The 15785-nt window shown below is 37.0% G+C and overlaps 1 protein-coding gene across 1 annotated transcript in view; it reads right to left on the bottom strand.

Moving 5' to 3' along the window:
• TDRD12 (tudor domain containing 12) overlaps nt 1-15785 on the bottom strand; it is a gene marked incomplete at both ends in the record, with an annotated part of 34132 nt that overhangs the window by 10864 nt on the left and 7483 nt on the right. Inside the window, 14 exons of the mRNA XM_080638383.1 lie at nt 338-437; nt 1094-1314; nt 1441-1565; nt 2411-2522; nt 4283-4411; nt 5523-5714; nt 7632-7756; nt 8546-8699; nt 9158-9343; nt 9720-9824; nt 10958-11018; nt 11803-11861; nt 13438-13511; nt 14130-14325. Coding sequence (XP_080494509.1) covers nt 338-437; nt 1094-1314; nt 1441-1565; nt 2411-2522; nt 4283-4411; nt 5523-5714; nt 7632-7756; nt 8546-8699; nt 9158-9343; nt 9720-9824; nt 10958-11018; nt 11803-11861; nt 13438-13511; nt 14130-14325 — 1839 coding nt within the window. The remainder of the gene's footprint in view (nt 1-337; nt 438-1093; nt 1315-1440; nt 1566-2410; nt 2523-4282; nt 4412-5522; nt 5715-7631; nt 7757-8545; nt 8700-9157; nt 9344-9719; nt 9825-10957; nt 11019-11802; nt 11862-13437; nt 13512-14129; nt 14326-15785) is intronic.

Raw genomic sequence — 15785 nt, 5'->3', positions numbered from 1 at the left:
TCCTCTACCATAAACATAATAGAAATTCACAGGAATGTTAACCTTCGTTAATTCTGATATAGGATCTCAATTTATAGAGGGAAGGAATAAAAAGAACATAAGCCCTCTTCCCACAGAACGGGAATCTTCAATGCAGAAGAAAAGGTAAAGGTAAAGTAAGAAGTACGGTATGCTTATTTATTTGAGGAGAGGTGGAAAAAGGCTCAATTATAACAAATATCCAAAACGCATAGTATACATACTACAGTAATATTAATGTAATACAAAAGGCATATGCTAAGTAGCTACTTAAGATCTGTCTTCTTGGTACCTAAAACAAAGGAAAACAATAACTTACTGTCACACATCCAGGTGCCTGTAGAATTTTATCAGGTATATTCTGGGGTACATCCATTTGCATATTAATTTGATGACGATCTGGACAAGCTGTTCTATTCCTATGTATTAAAAACATGGGTTTTAGAAGAAAACCTTTTTTTTTTTCTCTTCAGTTTTAAAGTATTTTTATGTGATTTAAAATGGCTTAAAACACAAAGTTCATCAGTCCTCAATATTCAATTTCTGTCTCAAATAGCAGCCATAACTCTGGGGATTAAACAGAAACAGCCAAAAAGCTCTTGGTGGATAAGTCTGCATAACAAAAAACACCAGAAAACTTATTTCAGAGCAAAGCAAACACTAACATTGAATGTTTTGTTACTTGCAACAACAGGTATCTATGCTAGAAAGTCACACTGGAGAACATGCTAGCTTCTTCCGACACTACTTACAGTCCAGTTAAAAGTCAGAGAAGTCATTATCTACCTACTCAATCCTGGAGGGACAGAAGACAATAGGGGAGAGAGTAAAGCACAAACCTTATGCAATTATTGTTAAAATACTAACCAAAACAATGCTTAAAGTTCCCTAAAGTACATTTAGGCAGGTACCCAAGAAGTGAAACAGATGCAACAGAAAATAATGAACAAAACCTGGTCTGAATAAAAATATCCAACAGGAAAATTCATCAAGGCAATAGAAGCAGTCATCACTCAGGGTGTACAATGCCTTTCTGCACTGGTATGGGTTTCAAGAAAACTGGGTATTTCCTTACTTGCAAATCCCAAATGTTTTAAGATAGGCACACAGCGGCCTTGAAAATTTCTTATCTTCTTCAGCTTCTAGCATCTTGGCAGTAAAATCATGCAGTTCTGGTGGAATTTCAGCTTCTGCGTGCTGCAAAAAGCACAGGATCCCAAGTGCATGACAGGCACTGTTTTCTGCGAGCAAAATTACTGACCTTGCCTTTGTATGTTCCTGATCTACAGAAGAATCCTGAAAAAAAAAAACCAAAAAACAAAAAAACACCAAAAAAAAACCCCAACAGAGTTTTAAAAAGCTTTTATGTATCCACCACTTAATAGCCAAATGTATTCTTCACCTGTTAAAAAATTTACTCACATTAGAGAAGTTGTCAGACATGCTGTGTAGACGCTGACCAAAGACTCTTGGAGAAGGAAAACTGAAATGTACCACACAAGTTGCATCTGTAATTCTCAAAGACTGCATGCAGTCATCTGTTGAGACTAAGCATATATTTTGTACACATAAGTAAGGTAACTGTAGTACTTAAAGCACCTGAAGTATTACATTACATTAACAATGGCCATTTCCCTCTCCCCATGCACTGACTTAAAAGGTGTTTTCCCAATACACTTACATAAAGCATTGTACTTCCTCAGTCAATACATTTCATGTGTATGACAGATACAATTTTGTCTCTAATAATCCAGCATAATTCTGTATCTTGTATCAGTATCACGGAATAAACAGAATTGCCCACAGCCAAGTACTTCACGAGAGTAAGACAGAAAACACTTTAAGTAACGCAGGAATGCTAACACCTTTGTATGAACCTGCAAAGCAGATGTAAGTCAAGCTTCTTGCTTCTGATGTATAACATGATAAAAATTAAGTTTGAAAGTGGGTAAGAATTTTTGCTACTGTAAACAACTGAAAAATACAAAATACAATTCCACCAGAACATATGGGAAATTAGTACACGAAGTCTTTAGAGTTGCTAAATGATTTCCAATGGAAATATCGTCTGTATATGAGATAATTGTGAAATCATGGGAATTCTCTGAAAGTACTAGTAGTTCTGTTAACTAGTGCTTAAAACCCTCCTCCTTTACGTTCCCTCTAATAAAGTTTTTTGCTCTGAGCAGTTAACCCTGCAACACAAACAACAAAAATAAAAAAAAAAAAAGACTAGCTGTATCAGCTGTAGCACTAATAAGTAGAGGGATAACTAGAAAGAATTCACAGGGAACTGAACCTGTGGAGGTGATGAAATAACCTGCTGTAAGTACTTGGAGCAGAACCATGAGGGACCATGAAGACATAATCACAACTAGACAAAAACACTCACCTAGCAGAACAGGACTGCCAGAATTATACTTTTTTGTCCACTGCTCTAGAATATACTTGGAATTGCTTTCTTCATGTATTTTCAAGGAAAATATTGAGTTGCTCGTCAGTGCCTGGATGACAAAGGAAAAAAGATACACATTCTTCCAGTACAGCAGTAACTGCTCTAAAAATCTAATAAACAGTGTATTTTATTAGTATCCAGCATACCTTAGATACTGTAAAGAAAAGACGTGTAAAAGAGTGAAATGTAGGTTGCTAATATGAAAAGAAAATTTCAAGATGATGGAGATTTATACTAATTTCCTGTATAAAAACAAACTAAAACCTCAGGTTTCTATGGGTTAATATATTAAACATAAGCTTTTCCCGCCATTAAGGTGTCCTCTCTAAGCAGATTCTAACAACATGCAGGCTCACGTTTCAGTCTCCCAGAAAAAGCACTAAAACCCCCTCACTGATCTACCCATACTTACTTTTCATGAATGTAGTATTCTCAAAGACTTTATGTATTTCTCAAGTTCAATGCTCACAAATTAATCACTTCAAAACCCTTCATTATTTGATAAACAAGCATGTCTAATGAACTAAACAAAATACTTTTGTAGATTATTTAAGATATCTGAAGTTGATGTAAACAAGAATTACTATCAACAGCTTCAATGCTTCTTTAGCATCAGTAAGCACTCTCTTTATGTGGTGGTGGGGTTGGTTTTGATATGCTTGAAGAAATTAATCCCCAAATATTCAAGGAAAACATGTCAAAGTTGTGAGACAAACCAGATTTGCTTCCATTAACTATAGCCAACAGATTAAACATTCCAAATACAACAACATTTACATAAGAATAATTCTTTAAATATCACAGGATCTACTGCAGCTTCTGGAAGGGAATACATTCCATGTTTCAGGACTGACATGTCTTCTTACGACATCTGAACAATCCAGTCCATATCCTTTTCCTATCCCATCCCTGAACTACAGCTGAAGATTTTAAGTCAAAACATCCTCATTGCTTGCTGCCTTTAGCAACATCATCCTCATCATCAGCATCACCCTATTCAGGCTTAACAGAACTGCTTCCCATCTCTTGCTTCCCAGTCACATCAGATGGCGCTCCTCTTACTTTGCACTGTTAGAGAACTAGTAAAGAGACAAAGTGCAGAAAGATTGTTTTTTACTGTTATGTTGTTACATGTTTTCATTGCTGTAATTTCTGAAGAAAGAACACTTGCAGAAGGAGTCTTAACCTCCATCTCTGAAATGCTGAGTATACAATTCCACAAAAAAAGTGTAAAAATATAGCATATTCTATTGCAGGTAACTTTGTGGCAGTTTTATACCAGCTTTTAAGAAAACACATGTTAAACATGCTATCTTCCTCCCAACACCCTACAACTTGAAGCTTAACTGAATTCTCGTAGAACTTTCAGAGGATGACAGAAAATGTTTTTTCAAATCAGAGAAAGTTGACTACAATTTCAACTACTCCAGAGGAGAAAGCCGCAGAGCAGAACTTCTTAATATGGTAGCTTAAGTTTTCCCATACCACTCCTGGAAAGAGTAAATAAAACTAAGAAAATTGTCAGAACTTTCAATTGAAAAAAAGATTGTCCAGTCAACTCAAAGTTCCAATCTGACAGACAGAACATAGTGAAGAATTGAATAATGAAGCATTCTCTGCCAGACATTACTGTCTGTTAGCCTTTTTTCTGCTTGGCAGAAGGGCAGTGTTTTGGGGATATTTTTAGCAGAAATAACTAACTTCCAAATTCATATTCTTCCTTTATTCAGAAGACAAGGTATTTTAGTTTGTTACACCTTGGCAATTAAAAAAAGACCCAAACATTTTTCTACTTAAATGCTTTCTTACCTCATGAATCACATCTACTTCATTTACTGAATTAGTGAATACCAGCACCTTCTGAGGATTACTGCGGGTAAAATCCAGTATTTTGAGTAACACAGAAATTCTTTCACTATTCACACAAGGTTGCACAACCTAAAAATAGATACAAAAGAGAGGGCTGATAAATAATGTAATCTATACATATTTTACTAATTCTTCCTTTTAATAAGCACTAAGCATTGTTATGCTCCACCAAAGCGAATCTAGTAAATGCTAGCTGCAGTAAGTGGTACATCTTGTCTTTACGATTCAATTCTCCTAGATATATGTATAATTAAAATCCATCACATAATCAAAATCCCACAGTAAGGTTTTTATTCATTTAGTTTTAGGTGAATTACCAATCTAAATTTGGCATTTTCAAGTACCACCAAAAAAGCCTTTCGCACACAGAATAGCATTCTGTACCACCTGAAATACTCTTACTAACTGAAAAGCATCAAAACACTGACATTTTCAGTCTTGTCAAACCATTATTTAGACTTCTCACAAAAAGTGGTGCTTTTTCAACTTCATGACATGCTCAGAATGCTTAGTCTTAGGGATTTCCCAACATTCTCAATCCCTAAATTATTACGTTTTGAGATACGTAATATGATGTATTCTCAAAATTATTACATTTTGAGAATTATTCAGATCACAGTTACAGTATTTTGTATTACTCTTAAGGGCTACACCATACTGACTGGAAATTAAACGAGAAGACACCTAAGAACATATAATAACTTGACCTAAAATTTCCAGAAAGTTAATTTCTGTATTGTGTTGCACGCAGCAGCAGAACAAGTATTTTAAGAGCTCTGTCTTGGGATAACTTATCTTGTAGTTCTACCGCTGCCTGATTAGCCATTACAAAATTAACAACTGCAACAACACCCAGTAAAATTCTGGTCATGAACTATACCATTTGCAAATACTTCACATAAAATTCAGACTCATTTGCATAAATAATGAATTTCTTGAGGGAGTATCTTCACATTAGTCCTAGAAAGGAAGGCAAAACACCTTCAGCTTTTCCAGTGACTAACTGCAGAGGTCTTCCAAGACTCACTTCAGTTCATATGTGGAAAGTGCATCTGAACAGTCCAAGTTAGGATTGCAGCACTACCCACTTAAATTATCAGCAACCATCTATACTGACCTTGATCAGTACAAACAGCAAAACATCTTAGTAAACAAAGTGACATCATACCCAAATTTTTACCTGTTGCACATTTCCATAGATGGAAGCTTCTTCCACAGCTGTTATCACAACATAAGGATCATTCATGAACTCCTTTATCAAGCGTGCTATGTGTTTATTCCAATGAGTTCCAACAGCAATGATCTGATGGGGTGAATATTCCCACTCTTCACTAACAGTGGCTTTCTTGTAACAATCTAATATGGTAAAAACCTGTAAAGAAAAGTTTCTTTTCTATTCTCTTATCCTATTCCAGACAGTATGTAACGAGAAGTAAATTTTTAGCACATTGCTTTTCCCAGTCTCAAAAGCACCACCAGAGCAAAACACACATTTTACATCCCAAACCAAAGTGTTTAGTTTGTGCACTTTTATGTGTCCTATTATTTGAACAACTTCTAAAGCAAAAAGAAAGAAACAGAACAACATGGAGGAACAGCATATACACACACAAAGGATTTCGTCCAGAGAAGAAAATCTCAGGAAAATGATCTTTACAAATCTGAAAAATATTACATCTAGGCAAAAGCAGATCCAAGAGGTCAGAGGCAGTCAGCAAAAACTAGGAAGCAAACAGAAGACAAGCGAACTTGCCAGTGCAGTAACCCCTCCCTCAAAGGGGGAGTTACCATAAAATCATTTATAAAAAAAGTGGGGTAGAGAGGTGGAGGGAATCACTAAGAATGAATATATTCTTGATGACATCATCTGACCTAAGTGACAAGCAGTCCAGTTGTGGAACAACATCAGGATTCCTGGCAAAGCACTACCATACTAAAATATTAAGAAGTATTCAAGTGGTCTGCCACAATTATAAGAGCTCTCTCCCAAACTGGCACTGTTGAAGGCAGGATTGTTTTTAATAATATGACATTTCTGCAACACAATGCTTTAGAAGAGCCACAACAACCCCAACATTATCAAATTATCACTTCCCTCTGAAAGAGCACCTCTTCTTTTTTCTAGTCAAGACTGATGCATTTGAGAAGCTGAGAAGATCCTACAAAAATGGCAGACAACACACACGGTATTTTACAAACTACCCGCACACCGCCTCAAATAGCAGAGGAACACAACATAATGACCAGCCTAATCGGAGAAAAGGAATGCCCCACTGGATAAGGATGACATTTAATCTAATTTATGACTTGCTTTGGTGCTACAAGGGCACACTTAACAGCTCCACACATAGCAAATTGGGCAATCTCTATTAAGATGTTTCTCCAGCTTTTCACAGTCAGAAACACCGTCCTTTAGTCTTATCAACTTTTAAACAGGTAGTATAAGTTAATGACTCAAAAAAACATAACTATGAAAGTGAATAAAGATGGGTAGGCCTTTTTTGCACACTGACGTAATACGCTGTAATACTAACAGAAAGCATCTGTTCTACAAAGCCTAAAAGCAGCAATATAAAAAAAAAAAAATCTTATTCAAGTTTGAGACAATTCCATAAGTCAACATTTTAAAACTGATACAATATATACACCCTTGCCAAGATGAAAACTTAATGCTGCTGTTCTTCCAAGATTCTCAAGAGTTGGGATCAGCTTCTGCTTTTGATTGCCCTGACATTAAGGCTGAAGGAAAGATTTTATGATTGCTACCAAGATTACTTGATCACTTGATTATTTGACTCACTTCTGCCTTCCATTCTGCAGAAACTGAGAAACTTACCAATAAAGATGGTTCCTGAACTGCAACTGTTCAAATAGCACTGATAAGAGAGAAGTTCCTTACATACAGATGATCCCTACATTCAAACTACTGTTACCAAATTGAAAAAAGAAAGCAAGACCTTGGGAAACCATCCACAGCAAATGAAGACAGAACAATAGAGCAGCAGTGTGGAACAGGAAAAAACAGAGCTAAGTTAAAAAAAACCCCAAAAACGTCAAAAAAAGGACAAGTAGAGAGGCAAAGTCAGATTTAACAGATGACATCTCCACCTTCCCGGTGTTTCTTTCTGCCAGAAGTTTACAGATGAGATTTCTTTAAATTCCATTTTTTTCCTCAACCCTACCACAGGGGGTCAGGAAGACTGGTTTTGTTTCCAGTATGTGCCACTGTTTACACAACTTGTGCACAACTGGAACAACATTTTGCTAGCAGAATGTATCAGCCATTTACCTGTTCAGCAGCATCAGAGAACAGCACTTCCACCTCATCAAGAACAAGATGGCAAAGTCGACAAAATAAATTGTGATGTTCAAACAGTCTCAGGAAGCTATATGGTGTAGTCACGATTACGTCACCTAAAAGTACGAAGTAAAGACTGTTAACAGTAACTTACAACTTGAGAGAATATCAGTAAGACACTATAGGACCTGGTAGTTTTATTCAAAAGGCCACATTTGCATTTCAAGATGCACCACAAGTTGGGAGGGTTGTGGGGGTTTTTTTTTGGTCCTGTTGTTTATTGTGGGGGTTTTGTATGTTTGTATTTATTTATTTATTTAATATAGAGAACACTGAGCTCCATTTTACAACTTCTGGTCAACAGCCACTTTCTGCTTGCTTGCATTTTTCTACCCCTGCATGCATTCGAGACCTGAGTGAGTAATACTCAAAAGAGTTTTTGAAAGTGTGAAATCCACTCCAAATCCTGATCACAGGACCATGCAGACTATGAAGAGAATTAACTCCACCCCTGACAGACCCAGTACCTCTGACCAGCAACAGATGCTCATAAATCAATAAAGCTACTATAAATCTGGTTCTAAGTCAAGTCAGTCCATAATTAATCCTTATGCAGCATGATCTTCAGCAAAATCATACCACTAATTTGGTTCAAGACTGCTATTACTGAAAACTAAGCAAAAAGATGCTGAACATACAGATATTCAAACAGCTTTAATACCATGTAATGCTAAATAGCACTACTAACACTCCATGTATCACTAAAGAATTATACCATTAAAGAAACAGAATTATTACCTTATAGAACAAGAAACTGAAGTATAAATTACTTCTTTCACAATTTCCTGCAATTAAAGCAGCCCACATTGTTTTTCAAGCATAATTAAGATAGAAAGTATTCTTACAGCCTTGTATTTTCACACTGCTAGCTGCTGCTTTGTTCTGCCCAAGTATTATCAACATCGGATGAAACTGTCTGGAGCATCTCTCGTATGTTTTCAGCAGCTCAAAAACAAGTTGCGCCTTCTTCCACCCAGGACATAAAATAAGTGCTAGTGGCTACATACATACATACAAAATTTTACAGCATGGTATGAGACAAGAGTTCAGAGTCTGGTTATTTCCAGAGGTCCCTAACAACCTCAGTAATTCTGTTTCTGTGATCTAATACAAGTTAGAAAAATTAATTACAATATTTAGAACAGCCAATACAATTTTTCATTTAATTACTACATACTATCCCCTTAAAGGCAAAGCTTCATTAAGTATCAAAGTGATGTAACATTAACTTGTTAGGTATTACTTGATAAATAAGTTTCAGACTCCCACATTCACATGGTCCATCTGTGTAAGGCTCTAAGCAAAAGGCTTACTTAAACTGGCAAGCATCACAAAATTACAGACATCACCCATTAAGTTCCCATTAAATGTATATATTCTAAACATGCACAACCTTTCAGATCACTATTCTACATCTGCACATCAGAAAACCTGTTACTACTCCAACATATACATACTCCACTCTTGATTGTAAAGGCTTTGTAGCAACCTTCCAACTGCAGTAAAGTAAGTAGTGGTGGAATATACATGAAAGGATCATTTCCCTGATATGAGATAGCAACTATGTCATATCCTCGAGCTACTGAAGGCCAACAGTAAGATTCTGTGAAATTAGGGCCTAAAAATTTTTTCCGAGTAAGTTCCTATAAAAAGAGAAAAATAAAGAGTTCCACATGAAAACTGCACACTTAAAACACTAACAAAATACAACATTTACAATTTAAAAGCTTTTGACCCACATGATAAAAGTCCTTAACATGCAATATGAAAAAAAGTTATTCTGGGTTTAATTAATTATATCGAAATTCGAATCTCATGACTTGTGAGAGTGGCTGATATACCAGAAGAATGTATGTACAATTCTTAAGAGCATCTCTCTGACGCTTCAGTTATTCAACCACAAGCATTCAACCTAGACATTCCTCTATCAAAATTACATATTACTGTAATAATCAGTTAACTGAAGTTGAGATGTGATACTAGACTTAAAAGAGATTCAATCTAATATATTAGCATTACCTTTTTGAGCTCATGAAAGAGTGGTGCTGTTTCCAGACTTGATGATGGCTCAATTTTGTTGCTAAGAAAGATGAAGTTTCTTTCTTCACTAAGATTTTTAGAACTCTGGAACCATGACAGATGACAAAGGCAATACTTAATGAAAGTGTTTTAGCTTACATATTACTCAAAAAGCGATTGTTGTATTTAAAAAATGGTATTTGGATGAAAAATAATTAAACAAACTGTAAATACATTTAAGTGACTCTTACATACAGCCAAGTTATACAGACCAGTGGTGAGATAAATACTCATTACTAGTTATTTCTTACAGAAAGATTTATCAAGACTGCCTCAACACAACTGCCTTAATCCACTTAAGAGAATGCACTAGATACTCAGCATACAACTAGCAGTCAGCTATAACAAAATTAAAATACAATTAAGAAACAATGACTAGTAAAATCTGCTGTGGTGAGTTGCCCTTGCCTGACAGCCAAGGACCCGCACAGCCACTTGCTCTCTCATTCTCCCCTTCCAGAGGGATAGGGGAGAAAAACAGTAAGAGTGAGCATGAAGATTCATGGGTCAAAACAGAGACAGGACTGTTACTTAATTACTGATACATGCAAATCAGACTCAACCTTATGTTAACTTCATTTGTTGCCAATTAATACCAGAGTACTGATTTGGCTATTGGAAAACAAACCCAAAGAAACAAACATTTACAGATTCCAGGAAAACACCTTTCCTCTCCCACTGCAGCTTGTCATTTCATCAGTGCAGGTTACAGTCAGTCCCACCACTGTGGCAATGAGCACTGCAAGGCTGGGACTACAGTCATAACATGGCAGTTTCTCCCTGTTGCTCCTTCCCTCTCACTTCTTTCCTCCATTCCAGCATGGGTCCTCCACAGACTGCAGTCCCTTCAGGTACACCTACTCCAGCACAGAACTTCTTCCACCCCTCTGACCTTGGCACGGCCTCCACTTCCCACTTTTTTTTTGTTCCCTCCCCTTTATTTTTTGCCCTTAAACATGTTTTCACAGAGGTACCCACCAACTTTGCTGGTTGGCTCAGCTTTGGCCTACACTGGGTCCTGCCACTGATGCAGCTGGAATTAGCCCCTTACCTCCTTCCACAAAGGCCACACAAAGACCAGCCCTGCAGCTCCAACACTACCACAACCTTCCACAAACACACAACACATTTGCACAAGCGAAGGTAAATGAAAGTTTAAATTAGAGTCCTTGAGATACCTGTTGGTCATCTTCAACTACATGTGTCTTCAGAGGATCAGAATTTAAGCACTGCTGAAGTCTGAGAAAACCATGCAAATACTAAATCCAACATAAATGCAAAAGTAGAATTTGTAACTATCACAAATATTTCTAAAATGTCATAAAGCAATTCACTCAAAATATTTTTGAGGTAGTACCTGTTACAAGAAGGAAAATCCTTGAGCATAAAAGAAGAAACCAGATAGTACCATTTTCAAAACAGAATTCAGTATTAGCTTTCAGGCACCTGAAAATAATCCTACAGAACTTTTTTTTTTTTTTTTTTTTAACCTGAAGACAACTGGAGGATCCATCAACTTTAAAAGAGAATTAGACTGCACTGTAAAATAGTTTCTTAAAGTTAAAAGTTAAAAAAAAAAAAAAAAAAGACAACATAGCTTTGCATCAGTTAGAAACTGCATTAAAAGAAACAGGGTTTGGGTTCATTACATATTTATCAACTGATACGCAGCACAGAAAAAGCTTTGCACAAATCAATTCAGTTATATTCCATTAAGTTTGAGAACTTTATAAATCACACTAAGAATAAAACAATTTACCACATTTAGTTTCCAGAAAAATATCTCCCCATCACATGCTTCTTATCAAAGCTATTGTTTAAAAAGAACTGCTATTTTCATTGTAGTCTGGATAAAGTATCAGCAGCTTCAAATTTCCTTTGTCCCTAAAAGCATCTAAGATGTGTACGCATCTTCTCTTACCCGCCACCCTTTCAGCTGACTGAGAATAAACTGGAAACATACTACAGCTCTTAAGTCTTTGATTACATAACCCCTTAAAATGCTGAACACACTGCACCATACTTGTCTGTGTGGACTTCCGTATTTTCCTTGAAAGGCAAATCTGGAACTGCTTTGACAACCTACCAAGAAAAGGCAAACAGTTTTTAGCACAAAAATACTGTTCAATAGCAACATTTTAGAAAAACATTTTTCTTTATTGAGTTGAACGTGGTTTTCTTACGTAACTCTAGGATTCTCCAAATATTTTGCAGAATTTTTGTACAAATTTTATGTTTGCCTGAATAAGGCAAGATTTTTTAATGAAACAAACTTCAGAAAGCCGTCTATCTTGGTACAGGACAGTATTTTCTTAACTAAGAATCAAACATGGAACAAGAACATCACCCACACAAAAGAAAAATTAGTTCATGGTCACATCTCAAGCTATAGTCATAACTGGGGACTTGAGCTAGTATGAACACACACTGATTATTTATTAAACCTTTTTATTTTTACAATAGAATTAAGAAAAAGCATGCAAATCCTACGTGCCACAGATGGGAGGAAAACCAGAAAGAAGTTACCCAGTCTACACTTACAAAAACAATGCACATGAACTTAAACTGAACAACACTACAAATCCTCAAGGGAGTAACCAATAACAGACACAGGATTCACAGTAACCCTGAAAATGTGTGGTTCTGAACAGGGGATTCTCTAGCATTCATCATTAGTTAGCAGTCATCAATGGACAAGATGTGACTTGGTCAAAGACCTGCATCACTCAAGTGGCTGGTAAAGGTACCTCAGCTGACTGTTTGCAGGAGGTTATAAAGGTAATCCTGCTCTGCTTGCGTAAGAATCTATACCACTACTTTCCTCATTCTTACAGAAATATTTTAGTAAGGTATACAGTTTAAGTTCAGAAGTGGTTGTCATCCTTCAATTCTCAGCAGAGCTAAAAAATAACTTCTGCAAAACTCCTTTTTCCCCCTACCCAACAGAAGTAGTAGCTCTGTTGCCATAATAAAGCCAACTCCTCCTTTTAAAGCACATAGAAGAGGAAGATATGAAACGGCACCCAGGCTCTTTAGGAGACCTATGATGGCATACACTCAATAGTGATTATGTGCCTAGAATCTATCAGCTAATTTTCCTTTCCCCCGTGGACATTATAATAGCTCAAATTGTGCAATTAGGTACATGATGTAACACTCAAAAATGAGTGCTGACATTTTGAAAGTGTTTCAGAAAAGAATAGCAAGCAAAACCAGAAAATAGCAAGAAACTAGATTAGACATTTAAACTATTACACAAGTCAACAAATAAGACTCCAAAGAATGTTTACCATGGTACAGCATAAGGCCTGTTTTGTTTTCAGGGAATCACTGATATTTACATTTTTATATATTCAGAAAACTGTGTAAAGTAGACAACTATCATCTTCAGAAAACTATAGATAAGGAGTGCAAAAGGAAGCACAAAATTTTCAAGGACTGTACTACACTGTTTTAAGTTCTGCAATTAAAAAAAAAACCAAAACAAATCAAAGAACTGTAGTACAATATTCTTTTTTACCTGTACCAAGAACTAGTCCAGTCCCTCAGATCTAAGTTACACACAAGAACAAGCTAGATGACTACAGGATTCCTAACCCATCCTATGTGTTTAATGTAGTTCATCTTTTGACAGTTAAATGCAAAATACAATACTTACTGGCACAGTATTTAAACCTGGATCTGCGCTTAACCTTTGAGTGTCTTCAAGGGAGGAACTGGAAACAGCAAGACCTAGTAAAAGTAAAAAATGCAGATACGCATTTCTGATTATCTGAACAGCCAGCATTTTCATTTACAGTGGGTTACAACTGACTTGTTTAGTTGTTTGTATCATTTCCCAAAGGCAAAAGAACAACCAAAAAATAGTTATCTTTACGTGAAGATAACTGCACAGATGAACTGAGTAGACATAAAACTGGAAGAGATGGAAAGTTGCATACTTGTAAAAAGACAGACATGAATCTCTATGAGATAACTCACAGTAAACACTCGTGTTAGCAGGAACTTTGTTCAAATAAATTCACCAAACTCAAAAAAACCCAGTAATGCATCACTGATCAATGCCACAAGTAATTTCAGTAATATTCACTGCTATTAAGCATATTAACTAATGCCAGTGTAACCCAACCTTGGCCTTCTTTTGACTCACAGTACAAAAAGCTTTACAGCATTCTTGCATCTGATATGATCATCTTTGCAAATTTTGATATATAAGCACTGTTTGTCAGCATACCATTGGATCCAGTTGATGGATTCAAAACCAGACAGTAGGTCCATGTTCAATATATGCAATTAAAGACACATGAAGCGTTGCTTGCTTGATTGCTTCCCCACACAAATGGTTCCCACCTTTTCCAAGATTTGCTGGTATCTTCTGAAACAGCACTGGCCTGAAAGCAAGTGTAGGACTAACAATTTTCACTGGAAGACTCTCAGCATTTAATGAGGCTTGATTCTCCTGATAATCTGCAGAACTCCCTGTATTCTCTTCAGCTTCCTCAAAACGAGCAAAGTTCTTCGAGACAAGATCATCATTAACACATACCTAAAAAACCCAAAATCTTTACTGATCAGCAACAACAAACAATAACCTACACCATCACATACTAGTTTAAAATTTATGTGAAGCTGTAAACAACAGAAGTAAGACATAAGCAGCACCAGTAACTGTTTTCTGAAGAACTGTCCTGCGTTCAGCAGTAGCAGTCATTTTTCTCCTTCTTAGTAGCTGGTGCAGTGCTGTGGTTTTGACTTTCAGCCTGGGAACAACACTGGTAACACTGATGGTTTTAGTTGTTGCCAAGTAATGTTTACTCTGACCAAGGACTTTTTGAGTCTCATGCTCTGCCAGGGAAGAGGGCAAGCTGGGAGGAAGCAGAGACAGGACACCTGACCCAAACTAACCAAAAAGGTATTCCATACCACAGCACATCATGCCCAGTATAGAAACTGGGGGGAGTTACCCTGAAGGGCCAGATTGCTGCCTGAGTAGGGCTGGGTATCAGTTGGCGGGTGGGGAGTGGTTGTATTCTCTTCCCTTGTTATTTCCCTTATCATTATTATTATTGGTGGTAGCAGTAGTGGTTTTGTGTTATACCTTAGTTACTGGACTGTTCTTATCTCAAGCAGTTTTTGATTCTCCTCTCCATCACTCCAGGTGCAGGGGAGGAAGAAGAGGGAGGAGTGAGAGAGTGGCTGCGCGGTTCTAAGTTACCAGCTCCGCTTAAACCACAACAGTTCACTGTGGCACCCAACATGGGGCATGAAGGGTTGAGATAATGACAGATCTGACCAGAGTGTGTCTAACTGGTCTTGTGATAGGCATTCACTGTTTCAGATTAATAATCACTCGTCACAATGCTGATTTATTGGCTCTCAGAGTTTTGTGCTTGATCTCAGAGTTTTAGCATGTTGTACCTTAGTTACAGCCAGTATTTCTGTTTTAGTGTTTATCGGCAGTGGGGCCTGGGCTAAGGTTCTTGTTTCGCTGTACTTCATGGTAATGACTTGTCATACAACAGATTCATTGATCATGAAACTGATCTGTCTTGTGTTCCCAATGTGGTCATCACCTCTATACTATGGGAAGCATATAATGGCAATTTTTAACAATTACACATCTTTTTCCTTCCCTCAGGGGGTCAACCTATGGAAGAGATATACCCTCACACACTCTGTTCCCCCACAAGGCTATTTGTAGTAGGAGTTGATTCTGGAAAAGTTAAAGATCTTGAATGCCTTTCAATGCCCTTGAAAACATCCTGCTCCTTTCGCTGGGAACCAGCTTTTTGCTGCATATGCTCTCTATGTTTTGCCTACAGCATGACCACCCTGAGAACACCTGATCTTGTCCAATCTCAGAAGTTAAGCAGGGTATGGCTCAGGTCTTGTCTAGGGTTAAACGACTATTTAAGAATACTATCAAGAGATCTTTCCCAAGACTCGACAGTCGTGAGTGGCAGGGTGTGTGGGATTGTATGGGGAAGCACTTACACCAGGGGGCAC

The sequence above is a fragment of the Psittacula echo genome (assembly GCF_963264785.1).
Source record: "Psittacula echo genome assembly, chromosome: Z".
In the NCBI taxonomy this organism is placed as follows: Eukaryota; Metazoa; Chordata; class Aves; order Psittaciformes; family Psittacidae; genus Psittacula; species Psittacula echo.
The sequence above is the reverse complement of the archived record's forward strand: the minus strand, read 5'-3'. Positions and strand labels throughout refer to the sequence as shown.